This window comes from Armigeres subalbatus, chromosome 2 (assembly GCF_024139115.2).
Source record: "Armigeres subalbatus isolate Guangzhou_Male chromosome 2, GZ_Asu_2, whole genome shotgun sequence".
In the NCBI taxonomy this organism is placed as follows: domain Eukaryota; kingdom Metazoa; phylum Arthropoda; class Insecta; order Diptera; family Culicidae; genus Armigeres; species Armigeres subalbatus.
In genome coordinates this window covers 331467010-331485185 of record NC_085140.1, presented here as the reverse complement: position 1 = coordinate 331485185, position 18176 = coordinate 331467010, and the positions used below count along the sequence as shown (strand labels likewise).

The window sequence follows — 18176 nt, the reverse complement described above, 5'->3', positions numbered from 1 at the left end:
TTCTTCCTTCTTTCTGCTTCCTTCATTCTGTATCCTTCTTTCTTCCCTTTTATCCTTCGTCCATCTTCCTTATTTTTCTTATTTCCTTCTTCCTTCATCCTTGTTCCTTCCATCTGCCTTCTTCCTTCTTCCATCTTCCTTATACTCCTTCTTGCTCCTTTTTTTTCTTGTACATTCTTCATGCTCACCTCTTGTTTCGTATTTCTTACTACTTGCTTCTCACTTATCACTTCCTATCAGCTATTACATCTCATTTCTCAATAATAACTTCTCACTGCTAATTTCCCTATACTTTCTTCTTTCTCACTTCTTACTTTCCACTACACACTTCTTACATTTCGCTACTCACTACTTACTTCGAAAATCTCATTTCTTACATCTCACTATTTACTTGTCACTTATATTTGTCACTGCCAACTAACCCTTCCTCACTTGGAACATCTCACTTCACCCACTTATTTTTTTTTAATTTATTAAATATATTTAAACTATTTGGTCAAAAGACCCTTTCGGCCACATGGCATTCGGCCAAACGACAATTTGATAAATGGCCCTAAACCTTACGAGGTTATGAGTAACAGGAAGCTCTATTACTTCTAGATGCAGGGCAGTAAGGAGGCCCGGATTAATTCCTAATAGACGTTTTTCTGAAAAACTGCTTGTGTACATCTCTTAGGACTGTTTGGAATCTTTCCAAACTTTCGAGAGAATCTACGGAGTTCTAGAGATCATCACGATTGTTTTCAGAAATTCGTAGAAACCTACGATGGATTATTGGTTGCAACAATTGCCGGTTGAGTATTTGGACGCACAAATTTAACCGTCTAAGACAGGTTTTGCACTTTTCATTTAATTCCACTACTTTTTGTTATCTTTGCAAATACGTATTTTGACCTCAACTGTGAGATCGTCTTCAGTGTCTCGTACTTGACGGTTGAATACATTCCACTAAAAAGAGCTTAAAATATTTTTTCCGCCTAAATCTAAATAAATAGACAATTAACACAACTGAAAATCACTTTTTTGTCAATAAGTCATATTAAAAGGGACTCAAACCATAACCTCGAGAAAATTCAAAGTAACAATAATGAATAAAATTTGGTAGAACCATTGTGGAAAAAAAAAATAATATAAATTATACAAACTATTAGATGTTATATAGGAAATTTAAAAGTTATTCATTATGATGAATTACAAATCAAGAAGAACCGAATCACATTTAGAAGAGTAGCAAAAGCATAATGTTTTATATTAAATGAATGTCGAATTTGAAAGTAGCACAATCACAAGTACGACAACTTTTTTTTTTCTAAATTCCAAGCAATACGAGAAAAAAAATTCAGCCTGCCGATTAAGAATCATTCTCTTCATAAGCTTTCGAAGACATGATAATAAACTAATCAAGGAACTTTACCTGGTTTGAGTACATTAAATAATAATTAATAATAATTAACCTTGATGGAACGCAATTCTGGAGGAATAATGTTCAGAAACAGTAAAGAGTTATGAAGATGATAAATAATCTTTACCATCAATTGGTAAATTTAGTAGAACGATCAATTTTATACTATCTTTACCAGGAGAAGAATTTTTTTCAATAATTCCTTTTTTTTAGTTTTGTGATACGAATAAATTGTGCTTTGGCTTTACGATATAAAATATAACTATCTCTAGATTCTGCGCGACAACATTTTTCAAAAGCCTCAGATTTATTTTTTAAGCCAACCGAACATTAATTTAATTATCCCACCAAAATGTACAACGTTTATTTAAAAAAAGACCTGAAAGTGGGTTCCTTTGCTATGATTCTTTTAGGCATCGTTACAAATATTTGGAAGGAGAAGAAGGAATAGAATTTCCTGAAGACGATGATATTAGATCAGACAATTTTATCCAATTAACATGCTCACATGTGGTGAAAGAAAAAAATATGTAGCATAATTGATTAGTGATAAGGCCGTTACAAATATTTAATTAAAAATATGTCCTAATGGTCTCCGAAAGAGAGCAAATGGAGTTATCAAATAATTGACATGACATCACATTTTGATTTCTAGCTTTAAATTATCAATTTATTCCAGAGTTTCACGGAATTAGACTCTTTAAATCAGAATCAAGAAGAGTTTGTTTAATTCATTTTTCTTTTACAAATTTAGGGTTGCTCACCTTGCTGTGTAACTACATATTCTACTGAATGAAATATCAGGTTTCATAATTTTCAATAGCCATAGGCTATTTATCCGCTATCAATTTTGATTTTCACTAATTGATTATGTTCCAATCGCCTACACCGAGAGGTAATTAATTCCGCCAGTACCATAAAGATTCGATTTCACATGTTCTATAAGTAAGCATATCGTTATTTACGTGCATCACAAGGCACGCGAACATAAAACAGGACGTCTAGTTTACATCTACGAAAGAAATGTTTATTCCTCCATCTAGCTACTGCAACAGCGTGCTACATTGCCCTCCTACACTGTAGCAAATAACAAATGTTCGATTCGATTCGGAATAAACAAAGATCCCAACAAGAACTAAACTATCCAAAACTTGCACGCTATCCTTTTGCGTCCATGCCATTTGGTACCGCATTCACATTTGAATTTTTTTCACCAACTATATACGCAAGAGTTTGGTTGGATGATCAAAAAGAAGCATTAGGCTATTACAAAATCAAGCAGTCGGAATTTCCAATGAGCGTTTTGGCTTTGTGCATTCACGTCCACCTCTGCTTCTCACATTTACAAATCTTATCTGACGCCTCGCCTCGGCCAAGCAATTTCCTAATTCATGATGAGACAGGGAAAGCAGCCAGATGTAAGCTAACCAAGACCAACACATCAACGAACGATTGAAAATAAACCACGCGCGACATCTTCACTGTTCATTCTGCTCAGCACAACATTCTTTCAGAAACAACACGAAACGTGATTACCATTCGATCTAAATTTAATGAGTCGTTTCCTTCACCGTCACAGTCTTACAGTTCTGTTGTAAACCCCATACAAATTGCGTGAAAAGAAGGAATCACCCATAAGCCATTGACCGCACCGTTATTGGGTGGGTGAAGGGCCACTGCGAGTCCAGGAGGCCTTTGATTACCTTAATATTGTTTTATGGGCGACAAACACACTGAGCACAGCACACTTCGCGCGATGTACGTTCCTATTCTATCGACGGCCGTCAACTCACTGAACACAGGGAACAGTCTGCTCTACAGCGTAGCTGAGTTGGACTGAGTTTCGAGTCCTTTCGCTTGCATTCGCTTCGAACGCTAAACACGCCGAGGAAGGATCAAAAGCGAAAACCCATCAGCTGCTTGTTTGGTCGTCGGTTTCAAAAAGGTACCAGACGAAACGAATCTACGCGACGCTATGTTTTTCTTTTCTTTTTACCCATTGCTAGTGTTAGGTCATTATGCGGCGTGCTAGAAACACTGTGGGGGAATTGAACAAATTCTGGATCACTTAAGGTTGTTGGCGATTGTACAACAATTAGGAACTGAAACATCACTTTGACTATTTTTTTTTCCAGAGAAAAATTGTTATTGCTCCACCGGTTATCTCTGATTTATCTTATTGGTCATCATATTCGATAATTTAATGCATTCTTAAACTTTGCTTTGAAACCAATACTCTTAGCCAATGACTGTCATCCATTTTCTTCGAATAGTTTGTTATTTTATGTATCATTTGCAACATGAATGTTGCTATAAGAACAAAACCAAGATGTGTTAGTTTTACTTATTTTCACCCACTGTGCGCCGTATTGCAACTCACAGAATCCATCACATGGCATTATTCCGGCGCGACGGTAGCTTAGCATAGCACGTGGGTGGTGGGCGGAAAACCATCCCCAGACGGGGAGCGCAGTCATTCTTGTTTACGTGTATTTGTTTGTCAATGGGGGGACACTTACCTACACAGGCCGGCAACGGTCGGTTCCACGTGTGCTTCGCGGTGCAGACGAGTTCCCGACTGGGCTCAGCTGAGTCGGGAAACACGTACAGGGGATCACAGACGTACTTGGCTCGGTGCTCGCTTCGACGGACCAGCGTCATGTGCGGCGGAGTCGGCGACGGCAATTCGCAGCCTAGTGCTGAACGACACACGCCGAAAAACACATCAGGAGACAGAACGAAAAGAAAAACGAGAAGCATAAAATGAAGCGGGTGAGCATACGAAGACGGTACCGTGCTGGTGGGAATTCCGAACAGCTTGGATGACGCTGGGAAAAGCTGTCCGGAGTTCTACGCCGTACGGATTCGATTCCTTTCGGTTTTGTTGGGTGGTGGTGATGAAGGGAAAATGTGCATTTGTGAGGTGATGGGAGTTGATAGCGCGCGTGCGAGAAAAGGACAAACATATGAACGCACAGACGCCTTTCGGAGCTTTCCGAATCGGTGCTGTGGCTGTGAGGCGTAATGATTCGTGCTTTAGGTTCGTGCTATTTATGCTGGACTGGAAATCCCCTGTGTTCAGGGGGCGCTGAAATGTTGCACTACAGAATATCGTTTTGGCTTTCGAGAATTCGCTTTTCTCAGCGAATATTCATTTCTATTCCTATTATGAGTTCAAGCCTATCAAGTTTAGTATAGTAAAGTATACTTAATAAAACATATTTATTTTTCTAATTGTTGAAATACCCACGATGACAACCCAAGTAAACCAAAAGTTCCTTTAAGAGTTCGTTTTTCGCTCAGTGAAGCTGATTGCGAAAATCGTACTGTTAAAGGAACTTTTGGTTACTTGGTAATCATCCCTATTCTTGTTACACAATCTTTTTACCAGGGTTTGCAGAAATCGCTCTCAATAGATAACCATGAGAGATAGCCATGATAACAAATTTACCAAACTTGTATACAAGTGCGAAAAAACATAATCGGATAGGCAGCCCCCACAGAAAAATGGTGATTCTCGCTTTGTTTTCGCTTCTTTCGTGTTGGTTACTGCACAGCAGTGTAGAACAAGTTGAAATGCATCATCAGAGCCAGTGCTACCCGCATTTAGAGCTTTCTAAAAGAAATTTATCATGGGGTATAACATCCCGAATCAGTTCTCTATCATGACAGATTGCGAAAAAAGTTTCTCGCGGTATGCTACATATCGTATATCTATACAGAGATGATAAGTGAGAGACTTGCTCTTTCTCTTTAGGATTCAATCCCTGCTTTTTACCCATCACCTGTGTAAAATTGTGTAGCTGTCTCTTATAATTTTTAAACACATTTACCACCAAGTTTACCACGAGAATTTAATACATTTTGTGGAACAACTCCAAATATGATTACGGGAAGGATGAGCTATTGTGACATTTTAACCAACATAACCCTAAATAGTATTGTAGATCCAGTTGAAAACCGAACTGAACTCTCGCGACAATCGCATTTTCTCCCACTTCCAGATGTTGCAACTGAATCACGAGTAGTGCGCATCTCCCAAGAAACATTTTGAGTTTTATCATACTCTATTAGCAGTTTTGGAGAGCAAATTTTCAAGACTAGCAATAAAACTCAAATCTACATGACAACCTCTTGATGACCGCTACAAGATTATGTTATGACTAAGTGGACCACTCTTGGGATCATCTTCAAAGCAAGTTTAAGGTTATTCATAAGAGTTCAATAAAACCGCTGTCAAAAAAGGGAATTTCTTTTCCGTGAAGCTTTTTGTTATTGTTTTGAAGAAAAAGGATAATCATAGAAATGGAAGAATGAAATAAAAAACAACATCACGGACATGGAGGAAAATAATGTTCAATTATTGGAAATTGGATGCCCAGAATTCGTTCGCGTGGTTGCAAATTTTTCTGCGCATTCAAATTTCTGGTGAAAACAGGTAAGAAAATCAGGTTTTTCAAGTGCGCCGTCGTAATACTGTGATTTACGGCCAATTAATTAGTAAAAACATTCCTCGTGCTTCAAATTTTGAAAATCATCTTGAAATGCAGCGATTATTACTAATGACAAAGGATTTTGCAAAAGATTTACGCCGATATAAAATTATTTTTTTCTACCAGCATGGCTGCTACTACACTATGAGAAATTTTGACGGCCAAAATAACATTATGCATAACTTTCAAATACAATAAGTATTTTGCTGAAAGCTGCTGCAATCGGTTCCTTACGATCAGTTCTTTTCATGATCGTTCTATATTCAACTGGAACTTGGCTTGCTTTTCAACTTTGTGGATATTATTGAAAGCTTTTCTACATATATCGAATCGTAGTCATTGCACCATTCGTTGTGTATTCGCATTTATACCATTTTAATTTACTGGAAGTAAAAGGATATAGATTGCTTGATTTTTATTAGCTGTTTCATTTTCAGAAGTGGAATTTGACCAATAAACAACAAAATCTTAAATATGCGAATGCTCAGTTAGGAAAGTTTTTGTGTTTATTGTTTTCTTTGTGGGAACATGGAACAAAAACATCTGTTTTTAGCCATTCGATTGACCATAGTTCACGAAGTTCAACATAAACATTGTATTCTTGTACAATACCATTTTAAACCTACTAAGTTTTATTTAGGTTATGCGTAAGACAAGTCTTTGACCAATATATTCGGCTTTATGACAGTTTTCAAATTTGGTTTTATTAGTGTCCTCAAGATGATCATTAGGCCCCTAATAAGCTCATAAAGTATTTGACAACTGTGGTTTTATTGAACGTTTTATTATGATTTTGAAGATAGCTACAACCCGGATAAAAATTTACAGTACCTTGTATGGTATGATCCATTGGAATACAATTGGTTGTATGGTAAATAATACAATTTATTGTACTTTTATTGTAGATTTTTAACGGTTGTGAAAATCCTTTATTGTACTTACTTTAAAAGTACAATACATTTTAATGTGACCGATACATTCTATAATATTTTAGTTGTTCGCTTTTGTTTTATATTGCTTATCCACAAATTAAACAAGCTATAAAGGTATTCCATCTCGGTGATCAGATAATCCGTTTTAAAGCAAATAAAAATATAATTTTAGAATTTTTCATTGATTCATCATGTTGATGAAATAAAATTGAAAGCAATAAAATAACAATAACTTTTATTATTACATGAAAAACATTCTACACAGTGGCGTAGCCACGGGGGTGGTTTTGGGTATAAAACCCCCCCCAGAGAAAACATTTTCGGAAGAAATTTTTTTTTTCGAAAAAAAAAATGTTCAGAAAATCCCCCCCCAGACCAATTTTCTGGCTACGCCACTGATTCTACAGATTTTCAAATATATATTTTAATTGCAGGTCATGAAATATTCATGTTCTGATCAATTTGAATTTAGAAAATTCAAAGAAACAAAATCTTTCACTTATAATTTTACTTGGAGAATGACTGGATTTAGATGAGCGTGTACAATTTTGTTCGTGATTAGTGGAAAGACGAAGTAAACGAAGTGTTCTTTTTATTATTGTCCATCCGGAACAAAGTTAGTACACTTTTTATACCGAAGTTGGATTTTTCTCGAGATACAGGTAGCTTACCCAATTTCGGAAGTAGTGCGCTGGGCTCGCCTAAAGATGCGCTAATCAACGCATCAATTAGTTTGACAGATAAAACTTGGTGCTACGCCGACAATACTGATTTTGCGAGCAAGCGACGGCCGATCATTAGCCGCTGTACCATGGTGAGTATCTATAGTGCTGTCATCGTGATACCGGATCATTGTGATGAGGAAGAGATCTTTCAACACGTAAGGAAAAAAAAACTTATAAATTTAAACCTCATAAGCAACAACCAACTTCGAAAATATCAATAAACTTTATTATGCCTTCTAATGAATGATCCCATATTAAACAGCTAATAACAATCAAAAGTTAATGAAAAGTATAAGTTTTAGGATGTATGTGCCTGGTTATTACACATCATTAAGCATAAAAGTATTAGAAATCTTAATAACATTTTTTTACGTGAAAGACCTTTAGGAAGGGGTCCCTTGATTTACACCGCCGAAGCAATTCGCAACATTTTTGTTAACATGTATCCTTGTTCCTTTTCAGAAATTGAGTTAATGATAAAACCTCGGATAAAACACTGCTGCTTGCCACCACTATCATCGAGCTATATCACCAACGGAATACAATAAAAAATTAAACAGGTAACTTTACTTTGCGTTCTTTGCGTGTTGCGTACCATCTATGGTGGGTTGCAGATGGCGGACGGTACGTGGAGGAGGCGAATGAACCATGAGTTGCATCAGCTGTTGGGAGAACCATCCATCGTTCACACCGCGAAAATCGGAAGACTGCGGTGGGCCGGGCACGTAGCCAGAATGTCGGACAGTAATCCGGTGAAAATGGTTCTCGACAACGATCCGAAGGGAACAAGAAGGCGAGGTGCACAGCGGGCAAGGTGGATCGATCAGGTGGAGGACGACTTGCGGACCCTCCGCAGACTGCGTGGTTGGCGGAATGCAGCCATGAACGGAGCTGAATGGAGAAGTCTTTTATGTGCAGCACAGGCCACTCCGGCCTTAGTCTGATAATAAATAAATAAAAACTTTTCTTTTTCTTCTCGACTTATACTTTTTGTAAGAAACCTGACATGATTTTATAATTTACGTTTTCCACAGGAAAAAAATGCGAGCAGCATCAGTTACAGCGTCTTCAGTGGGTATTGCCGGTTGCATAATCGGCGACTGAAATCTACGTTTATGCATCCCGGTCTGAATAGCGGTAACGCACTCAACAATACCATTTATAATTTAAATTTAAATTAAATGGAATCTAATTTGAATTAGAACAAAAATTCTTGCTAAATTGAACTAAAATCAAATTGAAATAATTTTGAAACATAAATAAAATTGTATTAAAATTAAATTCAAACTAAATTTCAAATAAAATTTAAATTACATTAAATTGAAATTTATTTAAAATCAAATTGAAAGTAAATTAAAGCTAAATTGAATTTAATTGAAATTGAAGTAGAATTATCTTAAAAATATATTAAAAATGGAACAAAATTTAAATTGACTGATTTCAAACAAAGTTTAAAACTAAATTGAAATAGTACCAATAAAATAAACTGTCAACATGAAATTGAATTGTATTTTTATTGTAATATTGAAGTCGAGATTCAAGTAAAGTGTATTTAAAATCTCATTGTATTTCTACTGTAAAACAATAAAAAAATGTGAGAAAAAACATTTGAAACACATTGTTTTCTATTGTTTTGGCCTTCGAAACCATCCCATTGAAGAACCGTTAAATCAATTGTTTTGCTCTGAATTTTGTATGAAAATTTTTCGATTTTTTATTCTAAAGATACATAACAACCCCCCTTTTATATTGTAAAACCCCCATTTACCATTCATCTTATCGTGGAAAACCATTGCCTCTGATGTGATTTAGTCGTTAAACTTCCATTACATTCAATGGCAATTACTATGTTTTAATTGGTGATGTAACAGTAAAATTTATGATATTTTAATCATATTTTTTATCCGGGAAGTCTTCCAATAAGGCTAATCTGGCGGCATTGAGCAAATCAGCGATAAAGTCGTTAAAAAACTTAAATAAATCTATGAAGTCTTGAAATTATGACTTGGGCTATGTCGTAGCCGTGCGCCATCATGCGCACCACTCGCGATGCAGTTGCGACATTTGGAAATGGGAGAAAATGCGATTGTCGCGCAGGCCTGCTTTAGAATGTTGCATTATTCAAAATAACTACATTTTCTTAACATTCTAAAGCAGGCCTGCCCAACCTTCTCAAGCCACTGACCAATTTTTAAAATTATCACTTGCTGGCGGGCCAGGAAATATTCGGTACATATTTTTTATAAATTTTCAAAATAATCAAAGTAAAATATATTTTTTTCAGAATGGCATTAAGTTTTACAGAATGGCTAAAATATATTTTAAACAAAAACTAAACACGATAGTATGGCGTTTGAACAATCTTTTTTTTGTGTGTGTGCTTATTTTCTTTTTCTTTTTGCGTAATAGGACATGGAATTGCTTCACACAGATATGTACTTCTGAAGAGAAAATATTTTACAAGAGATGTGTCTTTCTGAAATTTAGATATGAGCTCGTTGTTGCATTGGAGGTCAATTATCTCCATTTGAGACATTACAGGTACAAACAGGCGGTGAACGCATGGTTGTTTGTAAATTTTATTTGATTGAACGAAAATCTTACGGCTGAGTTGAAAGAACCACATTATTGACTTTCGGTAAAAATCAAACGATTTTTTTCTATCTTTGCGCTTCATATTGATAATGAATATCTAATATTGAATGGTAATGATGACAATCACTCAGAAATGTATTTCAAATAATTTTATGAGTGATCTCCTGAGTTTGGCTGTTTTTTTCTTATTGTTTTACACTTTTCAGTCGTTTACCTTTCAGAAGTGAACAACAGATCTACACTTTGGCTTGTTTTTACACGATTTGTTTATGGTTGTTCATGAGCTTTGAATTAAAATAAAACTTTGAGTTGACCCTTTGTCAAAGTTCATATGAAGTCGAATAAAATCAGTAGAGTTTTATCATTTGTGACAATTGTGGTAATGCGTGAAATTGATGAAATCCGCGTAAAAAACTACCTCTTTGTTGCATCGCTCCTACACATATCTTGTATATTCAACTTAATATATTGTAAATATAATTTTTATTTCAAATTTGTAATCGGTTCGAGTTAGAACTGAATCATTTGTTTGAGAAACTGCATATATCCATTTTACACAATTTCGAGAAAACAACAAAAAACTGTTTTTGAACAAATTGGCACCGAATCTTTCGATTTCTTCGATACAGATCAATAGTTTTTGGCACAACTCAACACCCTGGGGCACTTCCAGTGCAAAAACTGTAAGCAGTATTCCACAATTGCTCTTCAAAGTGCGTGGACTTATGTAGTTTCTCAAACAAACGAAAAAAATTTCACACATTCCTGAACAAATTTTTTTTTCGTATTTTTTGCCAGAATACGTATTTTTGAACGAGGATTTAGAATATATAAAAATCTCATTTTGTCCAAAAATGTTATATATGCAGTTTCTCAAACAAACGGTTCCACTTTCTCTCTGTTGTGGATTAGTGGAATCAGTAGAGATCACAAATGTGTATGATCAACTTGGGTATGCCGGGTAGAGGGCGAATAGTGCTGTCCAATGAGAGCTTGAAGTAGCTCGAAGTTTCTCCCTGTCCTGCTCATGCCCATTTGTTGACAAAAAAGAACGAGTAGGACGGGAACAACTTCGAGCTACTTCGAGCTACTTCGAGCTGCTCATTGGACAGCATTAATATGAAATCCAAAAGTTCTAAAAATAACTCAGACTGAGCCCAACCGCGTGCATCGTTTGTATGCAGGTTGGATGGCAGTCCCTCCAGCTCCAGTGGATGACTAATATTGTGTCGCCAGCACTAAATTGTATTCCCACTTCCGACGTTTTACTTCCGAACTTACTTCCGACATCATGAACGTCAGAACAAAATTTGAATTTGCTATCAAAACATTGTCGGAAGAGCTTTCGGAAGTGTGGAAATCTACTTCCGAACCTCAATTTGGTGCCAGCGACGTTGTCTGCGACAAAACAAGCTCGATTTTGTAACAGATAACACCGTGCAGTGCTGCATATTTATTTTATTTTTCCGTGTGTATCTCGTCGGAAGTGGGCCTTGCTGCCAGATCATCAGCGTCATACAAAAAGTTTTGGTCTAAATGTACAATATTCAAACATGCCCTTTGGATATCAATAGTATTATCAACAGTATTGAGTTCATTTTTGTTTTGTTGGACTCGGCTCCCACTGGCACTGCTTACCTGTTTGGACATGTGCGGAGCGATCATTCAACATGTTGCCCTCCTCCTTTTGGTTCATTATTCTTTACGTTTTTTGGGATTAAAAGTAAGCTAATCAGTTGATTTGTGCAACAAGCATTTCCAACAAGTAGAATTGATATAGGGTTTCTCACCCCATTCCCGGCCTAACATGCGCACGACTGCATTATTTAATTGATATTTATGACTAGGGGCAACTTTTCTGAATTTTGTGGGCCGTGTAATATTGCGATGGGGTTCACCTCTGCTTCAAAAATAGTTATTCTTGCTAGACACCGCTTGAAAAAGCTTTTATTTGATTTAAATTAACATGGTGCAGCACTCATTTCAGTCATAGGCGATTGCTTATACGGCATACCCCAAATCTCCTCGGCATACGCAATATTTTACTCAATCTCTCAACATCTTACTCTCATTCTCTCTCTCGGGACGGTAGAAAATGCGACGTAAACAAAAATATGCACGTTCCACGACAACAAGATGCCAGATGGTATTATTCATAATCATTTTTATTTGGTTGAGAAGATATATTTACTCTTCCAAACACTTAAAAACAATATCTTTTCCACCTTTTGAAAGCGAGAGAATTATAAATAACATGATAGCTTCAACGTATTAGACAGTTTTCCTATTAACGATGAAGGATTATCTTCATACTAAAATAAGACTTATGGCCTTTTGGCAGCACTGTACAGCTAGAAGTTCTTGGGCCGAGGTGATTTTTTGTTCGGTTTGAGGATACATTTTTAAATGTATTCCAATATGTTTATATAAAATCTAGTGATACGAACAATTACAAAAGATTAAAGTGCGTGAGTTTAGCATTATTGTGTGGTGATAAACAGCCTGAAGCAATGGTTGTATCAAGCACTGTGACGATTTTCAGGTAGGTGTTTATTTGATGATACCGTTTTGTAAAAGTGGAAAGAATCACTTCGGCTCAGTGGTGTTGCAACGAAGAGCAAAAGTTTGAAATCTACATTTTTATTTTCTATAATTGGATTGATTAGGAGTGAAATAAATTTTTGAAAAATATTGAGTATTGTGCGAGATAAATAGGAGACTTTTTTAAAATGATCAATCATAATCCTACGGCTACTAAACAGTATAAATCATTAGCTTTCTGTGCAGTGAGCCGGGAATGGGGTCCATAGGCCCAAGTAGTGATTTACCCTAGTGATTTACAAACATAACATGCATGTTGATGACTAAATCATGATTTCTATTTCCAAAATGGTTAAATCCTCATTCCTAAAATCAGCGCGGTGAACTATGCGACAAATTCCATAATATGCGCCACGTTATTTTGCGCAAAAGGAAGGGGAACTATCCACGGGACTTCTAGTGATAAACCGGGTGTCAATTTTGGCATACTATTAAAGATAGTATTAAAGGCAAGTTTTCTGTAAAATAAAATTGAAACATCAACATATTTAATCACATGGACGATGATTTTCAAAAAGTCCATTAGCCCGAGAGTTCATAGAAGCCGCACATTTACTGGGGAGGAGATCTATCATTTTTTCACGCTTCATACAAAAAAAAGTAAAGGATGGAGGAGGTTAGTTTAAAAATCTCTTACGCCAATGCTTCAAAATCTCTTCAGCCAAATCTCTCCAACCAAAACTGCACAGATTACGTAATTAGTGTCCACATCATAAAATTGAACCACGGGGTAAAGTTAGTCATGATCTAACATTTTTCATATTTCTGAGATATCATAATTCTGAGAACAGGAAATCATTTTTTTTAGAAACTGACAGCTAGAAATATTCTTTTCATTATATTCCAGCATCACAATTCCACAGTTTTACTCAGAATCCCATATAAAAAAATATTATAGTTACTCAAATTAACGTTGGAATTGCCTTTGCAGTACATAAAAGTCGTCTCCATTTCGCTCGGTCCATGGCTGCACGTCGTCAACAGCGCAGTCTATGCATAGCGTCAAAACGCACACCACGCGAATTGTCTTCCACCTGATCGATCCAACCCTGAACACTTCGCTTTCTTGTACCCGTCGGATAGGATTCGAGTACCATTTTTATAGGGTCACTGTTCTACATTCTAGTTACGTGCAATTTGTGTACGTAGAGGTCTAATGAGCGTTTTGTAGATCGTCAGTTTGGTACGTCGGCGAGCTCTATTCGATCGGAGAGTCTTGTGGAGTCCAAATTATGTACGATTTCCAGCTCTTCGTCTTCGAATTTCTGTTGGTATAGTTATCAGAGGTTACCAGTGATCCCAAGTACATTAAATCTTCAACCACCTCAATTTCGTCACCACCGATGCAAACTCGTGATGGTTGACTAACGTTGTCTTCTCTCGAAATTTTTCCTATCGTGTACTTCGTCTTTCGACTTCGTATTAACCCCTGCAAAGTTTATAGCCCGCAGTCCACTGTTTGTCATATTGACAAATATTTGTCAAGTTTATCCGGACATCTATCAGACTGATTAGAATTCGCCATGGATTTTAGTCTGACTTGACAAATATTTGAATCATTTGTTTGAGAAACTGCATAAGTCCATTTTACACAATTTCGAGAAAACAACAAAAACTGTTTTTGAAGAAATTGGCACCGAATCTTTCTATTTCTTCGATACAGATCAATAGTTTTTGGCAAAACTCAACACCTTGGGGTACTTCCAGTGCAAAAACATTAAACAGCGGTATAAATTTATTCCGGATAGACAATATGTAGTTTCTCAAACAAACGAAAAAAAATTCATACATTCCTGAACAAAAATTTTTTTCGTTTTTTTTTTGACAGAATACGTATTTTTGGACCAGGATTCAGAATATATAAAAATCTCATTTTGGCCAAAAATGTTACATATGCAGTTTCTCAAACAAACGGTTTATTTGCGCACAAGCTTTGCTCGAGTGGGGTGCCAATATTTTGTAGGGGAAAAGTGGGTAAAACCGACACCTTAAGCAACTTTACAGTTCCCCAATCTATGAAGCAATTTTCCGGTCTAGAAATCTCATACAAGCATACTTTGGCTCTTCATGCATCAGTCTATGAGGTCTCAGAATAATATTTCTTGATAGAATTTGATTTATGATTAAAACGCGAACAGTCCATTTTCCAGCCCAAACAGCTGTAGTGCGGGTAAGATCGACACCACATGGGGGTAAAACCGACACATCAAGTCGTTATGGATTTGAACATCAGAACAAGCCTTAATGATGTTACAACATAATTGAAAATGTTTAGCAACATTCATTTTGATATTTGTGTATGAAATTCATGTTTACTGCCTATAACCGCATATGAGTCCCATATGAAAAAATAGCAAATCGAGAAAACGACCATTTAAAAGATTATCAATATTTTCTTCAGCGTTGCTTGATTGAAATGTTTTTCAAACATTTTTCACGCCAGTGTGGTGTAAAAATATGTATATTTTACTATGCCTTCCATTATTAAAATGATTTTTGCATATTTTTACGAAAATAATCCGTGGGACAGTATATGCGGTTACTTTGCCTGTTGGAAGAGAAAGTAATCGCATATCCTGTCCAACTACGTTGAATTCTGTAGGAAATTACATCAAGAATTACAAATCGTGAATTTCGCATTACCGTCGTATACACCGAAACGATTGTAATTGTTATCATACTATCCTGTACTAAGAGTTCTAGACTAGTTTTATAGCCAAATTATTGTTCTTTTATCGTGAAATGAGAACACGAAAGTTGTGAAACATGTGATTCGACAGAGCAAACCAAACATCGTCTGGACATTCAAAATTCATCCTAAATGTTTACCGAATTTCAGAGACCGTCTGATTTTTCTTTATTTATGATTTAAACATGTTCCAAATGTGTTGGGGGGAAATTGAAGTTACACGTTCAAAATGATGGGTACATGTTGGTCACGCAACCGAGTGAAAATTAAGAATAGCTTATTATTGCTAAATAAAAACAGATACATCTTAATGCTAAATTAGTATATCCACAAAAGATAATGTGACATTGTCGCAACGTGTTTGTATAGCGTTCTGGTAGATCAAACCTTTAGTAAATTTTTGGGAAATAATATCCAATGGGTTTCTACTCCATTCAATCTCAATTTGGTATGACCGGGCCTTAAACATCATCCGTTGGCCGAGATAAAAGTTCTAAGAATAATTATCATAATAAAAACAAGAAAAGAAAATCTTCCTGAACCAGAGTCAGTTAAAATTCATGTTTATGGGACATATTATACGATTACATTCACAATGGGACTCAAATGCGGTTACTTTCAAGATGGGACAAATCGACTTGGTATTTTTTTCGAAATTTTTAGAACAAATTACATAGTTTTATTTAAAAGCATACAAATATAAACCAAAATATAACCATTCGTCATCAAAACTCAAAAATGATTAAAAGTCATATGGGACAGTTATGCGATTACAGGCAGTTTAGGGGTCACTCATAAACAATGGTTGAACAAAATTTTATATATTAAAATCATCACCACACATCATATTTTATTTAGTTTCTTTAGTGGATCGAGTGAAAAATATATAGAGTATAAGAATGTTAGTAACAAATTTACTAACTACCTACATTTAACTTTCCTTATTTTAAAAAGTTGTTTATAACGGTGATTTAAAATAAATGCGTATGGTGCAGTTATGACAAGAAATGAAAATGACTAGTTCCATAGGTGACAAGCTACATGTTTACAGGGGTGAAAATAGATCACGAAAGAACAACACTAGAGAACGGATTGAATATATCTAAGAGCAAAATAAGCCTAAAAATACGGTTCTTCTTTGAGCGCTATTGTTATCCGACCTGCAGGTTTTCCTTGATGACTCAACATTACCCCTCCAGACATATTGTTACGCACATCATCTTCGTGCGTGGTATGTAATCAGTCTACGATTAAGTTAGATTCCCCGGCGCTTCGTTTTCCAATACTTGAATTATATTATGCGTATGATGTGTCTAATAAAACAGAGGTATTTCGTGATTCGATGGCAGGTGTCGAATTTACCCCAACTGATAGCATAATAATGATGAGATACATGTGGATGTTTATAATTAGAAAATTTAACTATTTTTCCACAACATACACAAAATGATGTTCAATTATGGATCAGAGATGGATTAAATACTGAAAATCAACAAATTATTGTCGGAAAAGCTTATACACCGATGCCAAAATTTTACATAACTTATCTCCTCAATTGTGATCAATGCTAATTGTCTGTTTATTATGACTCTTCCACGTCTCCGCCAGTTACAAAATGACTAGAAACACAAGAAATCAAACGTTTATTCAAAGTGTGTCGAAATTCTGTCCGATAATCACCTGAAATCAGAGATTTGTAGTGGTGTCGGTCTTACCCGCAGTGTCGGTTTTACCCATAATTCCCCTAATTATGTACTTTGTTTCTGTATAGCCTCAAAGATACTATTGCACAATATTTCTCTATCAATGGAACAACCAATTGCAGAGCTCATGGGCGATATCCTCACCTCGTTTAAACATGCGTTTTATCTCTCAGGTTTTATCTATCGAGAATGTTGCATCAACTTTTATCGATTCGCCCAAGCTTTCTGTCTCGCCATCGATATATATTGCTCGCAAGCTTTTATTCAAGCACATGAAACTTTTCACCAAACGCGCCAATTGGATGAAATGTTTCCTCGCGCATGTGTTTTATGAGGAGGCGACATATGAAGATGATTGACCATTTTATTTTTCATTTTTTATTCAATTTTCTCGTCAAATTTGAATTGAAATGGCTTTTAAACTGCAACTCACCTGAATAGTGTATCAGCACGCCCCGTTTCGGGTAGGCCACTTTTGTGGTGGTTCTAACATTAACCTGCAATGAGAATGGAAAATGGAATGCTTGCTATGAAATGTCCCCGTAATTCACAATCCTATATAGCTACGTACCTCTACTTTTTCCCGTACGCTGACCACCACCACCGGTCGCGTACTCTCCGAACAACTGCTATACAGGGTCTGATTCGCATCGAGATCCCTAATTTCAACGTAGTCTCTACACGGTTCGTCATCTGCAATAAAATAATGAGCATTTGTTTTTAGAATAATATTTAAAACGAAATAATTGAGGCATATGAACTTACACCGCAGCGCTAAATCTAGAATAGTTAACTTAATTTTTTGATGCCGCTGGGCGTACAGCGTCCACCGGCAGACACTGTCGCCGATGTAGTACTTGGGATAGCCGGGCGTCATCAGGAAGCCCTGGCGCAGGGGATGCTTCAGAAGCGTCCGCTGAATACTAGAAAGAGAAAATACAAAAAGAGGGAATGAATAACGTACAGAAGCTGAAAGAATGTCCTAACTAAATAATATCGCGAATATTTTTTTTCTTCAACATAGACTTCTTGATAT

The 18176-nt window shown here is 36.1% G+C and overlaps 1 protein-coding gene across 7 annotated transcripts in view; it reads right to left on the bottom strand.

Annotated features, from left to right (window-relative positions):
• Positions 1-18176, bottom strand: part of LOC134212753 (uncharacterized) — a 394317-nt gene that overhangs the window by 46426 nt on the left and 329715 nt on the right. For 6 of the 7 annotated variants that reach the window (XM_062690878.1, XM_062690877.1, XM_062690879.1 and 3 more), the window contains exons 8-11: positions 17906-18063; positions 17712-17833; positions 17574-17637; positions 3922-4101 (exon numbers count right to left, since the gene is read on the bottom strand). In XM_062690878.1, coding sequence (XP_062546862.1) covers positions 3922-4101; positions 17574-17637; positions 17712-17833; positions 17906-18063 — 524 coding nt within the window. The remainder of the gene's footprint in view (positions 1-3921; positions 4102-17573; positions 17638-17711; positions 17834-17905; positions 18064-18176) is intronic. The other variant, XM_062690883.1, reaches the window with a different exon arrangement.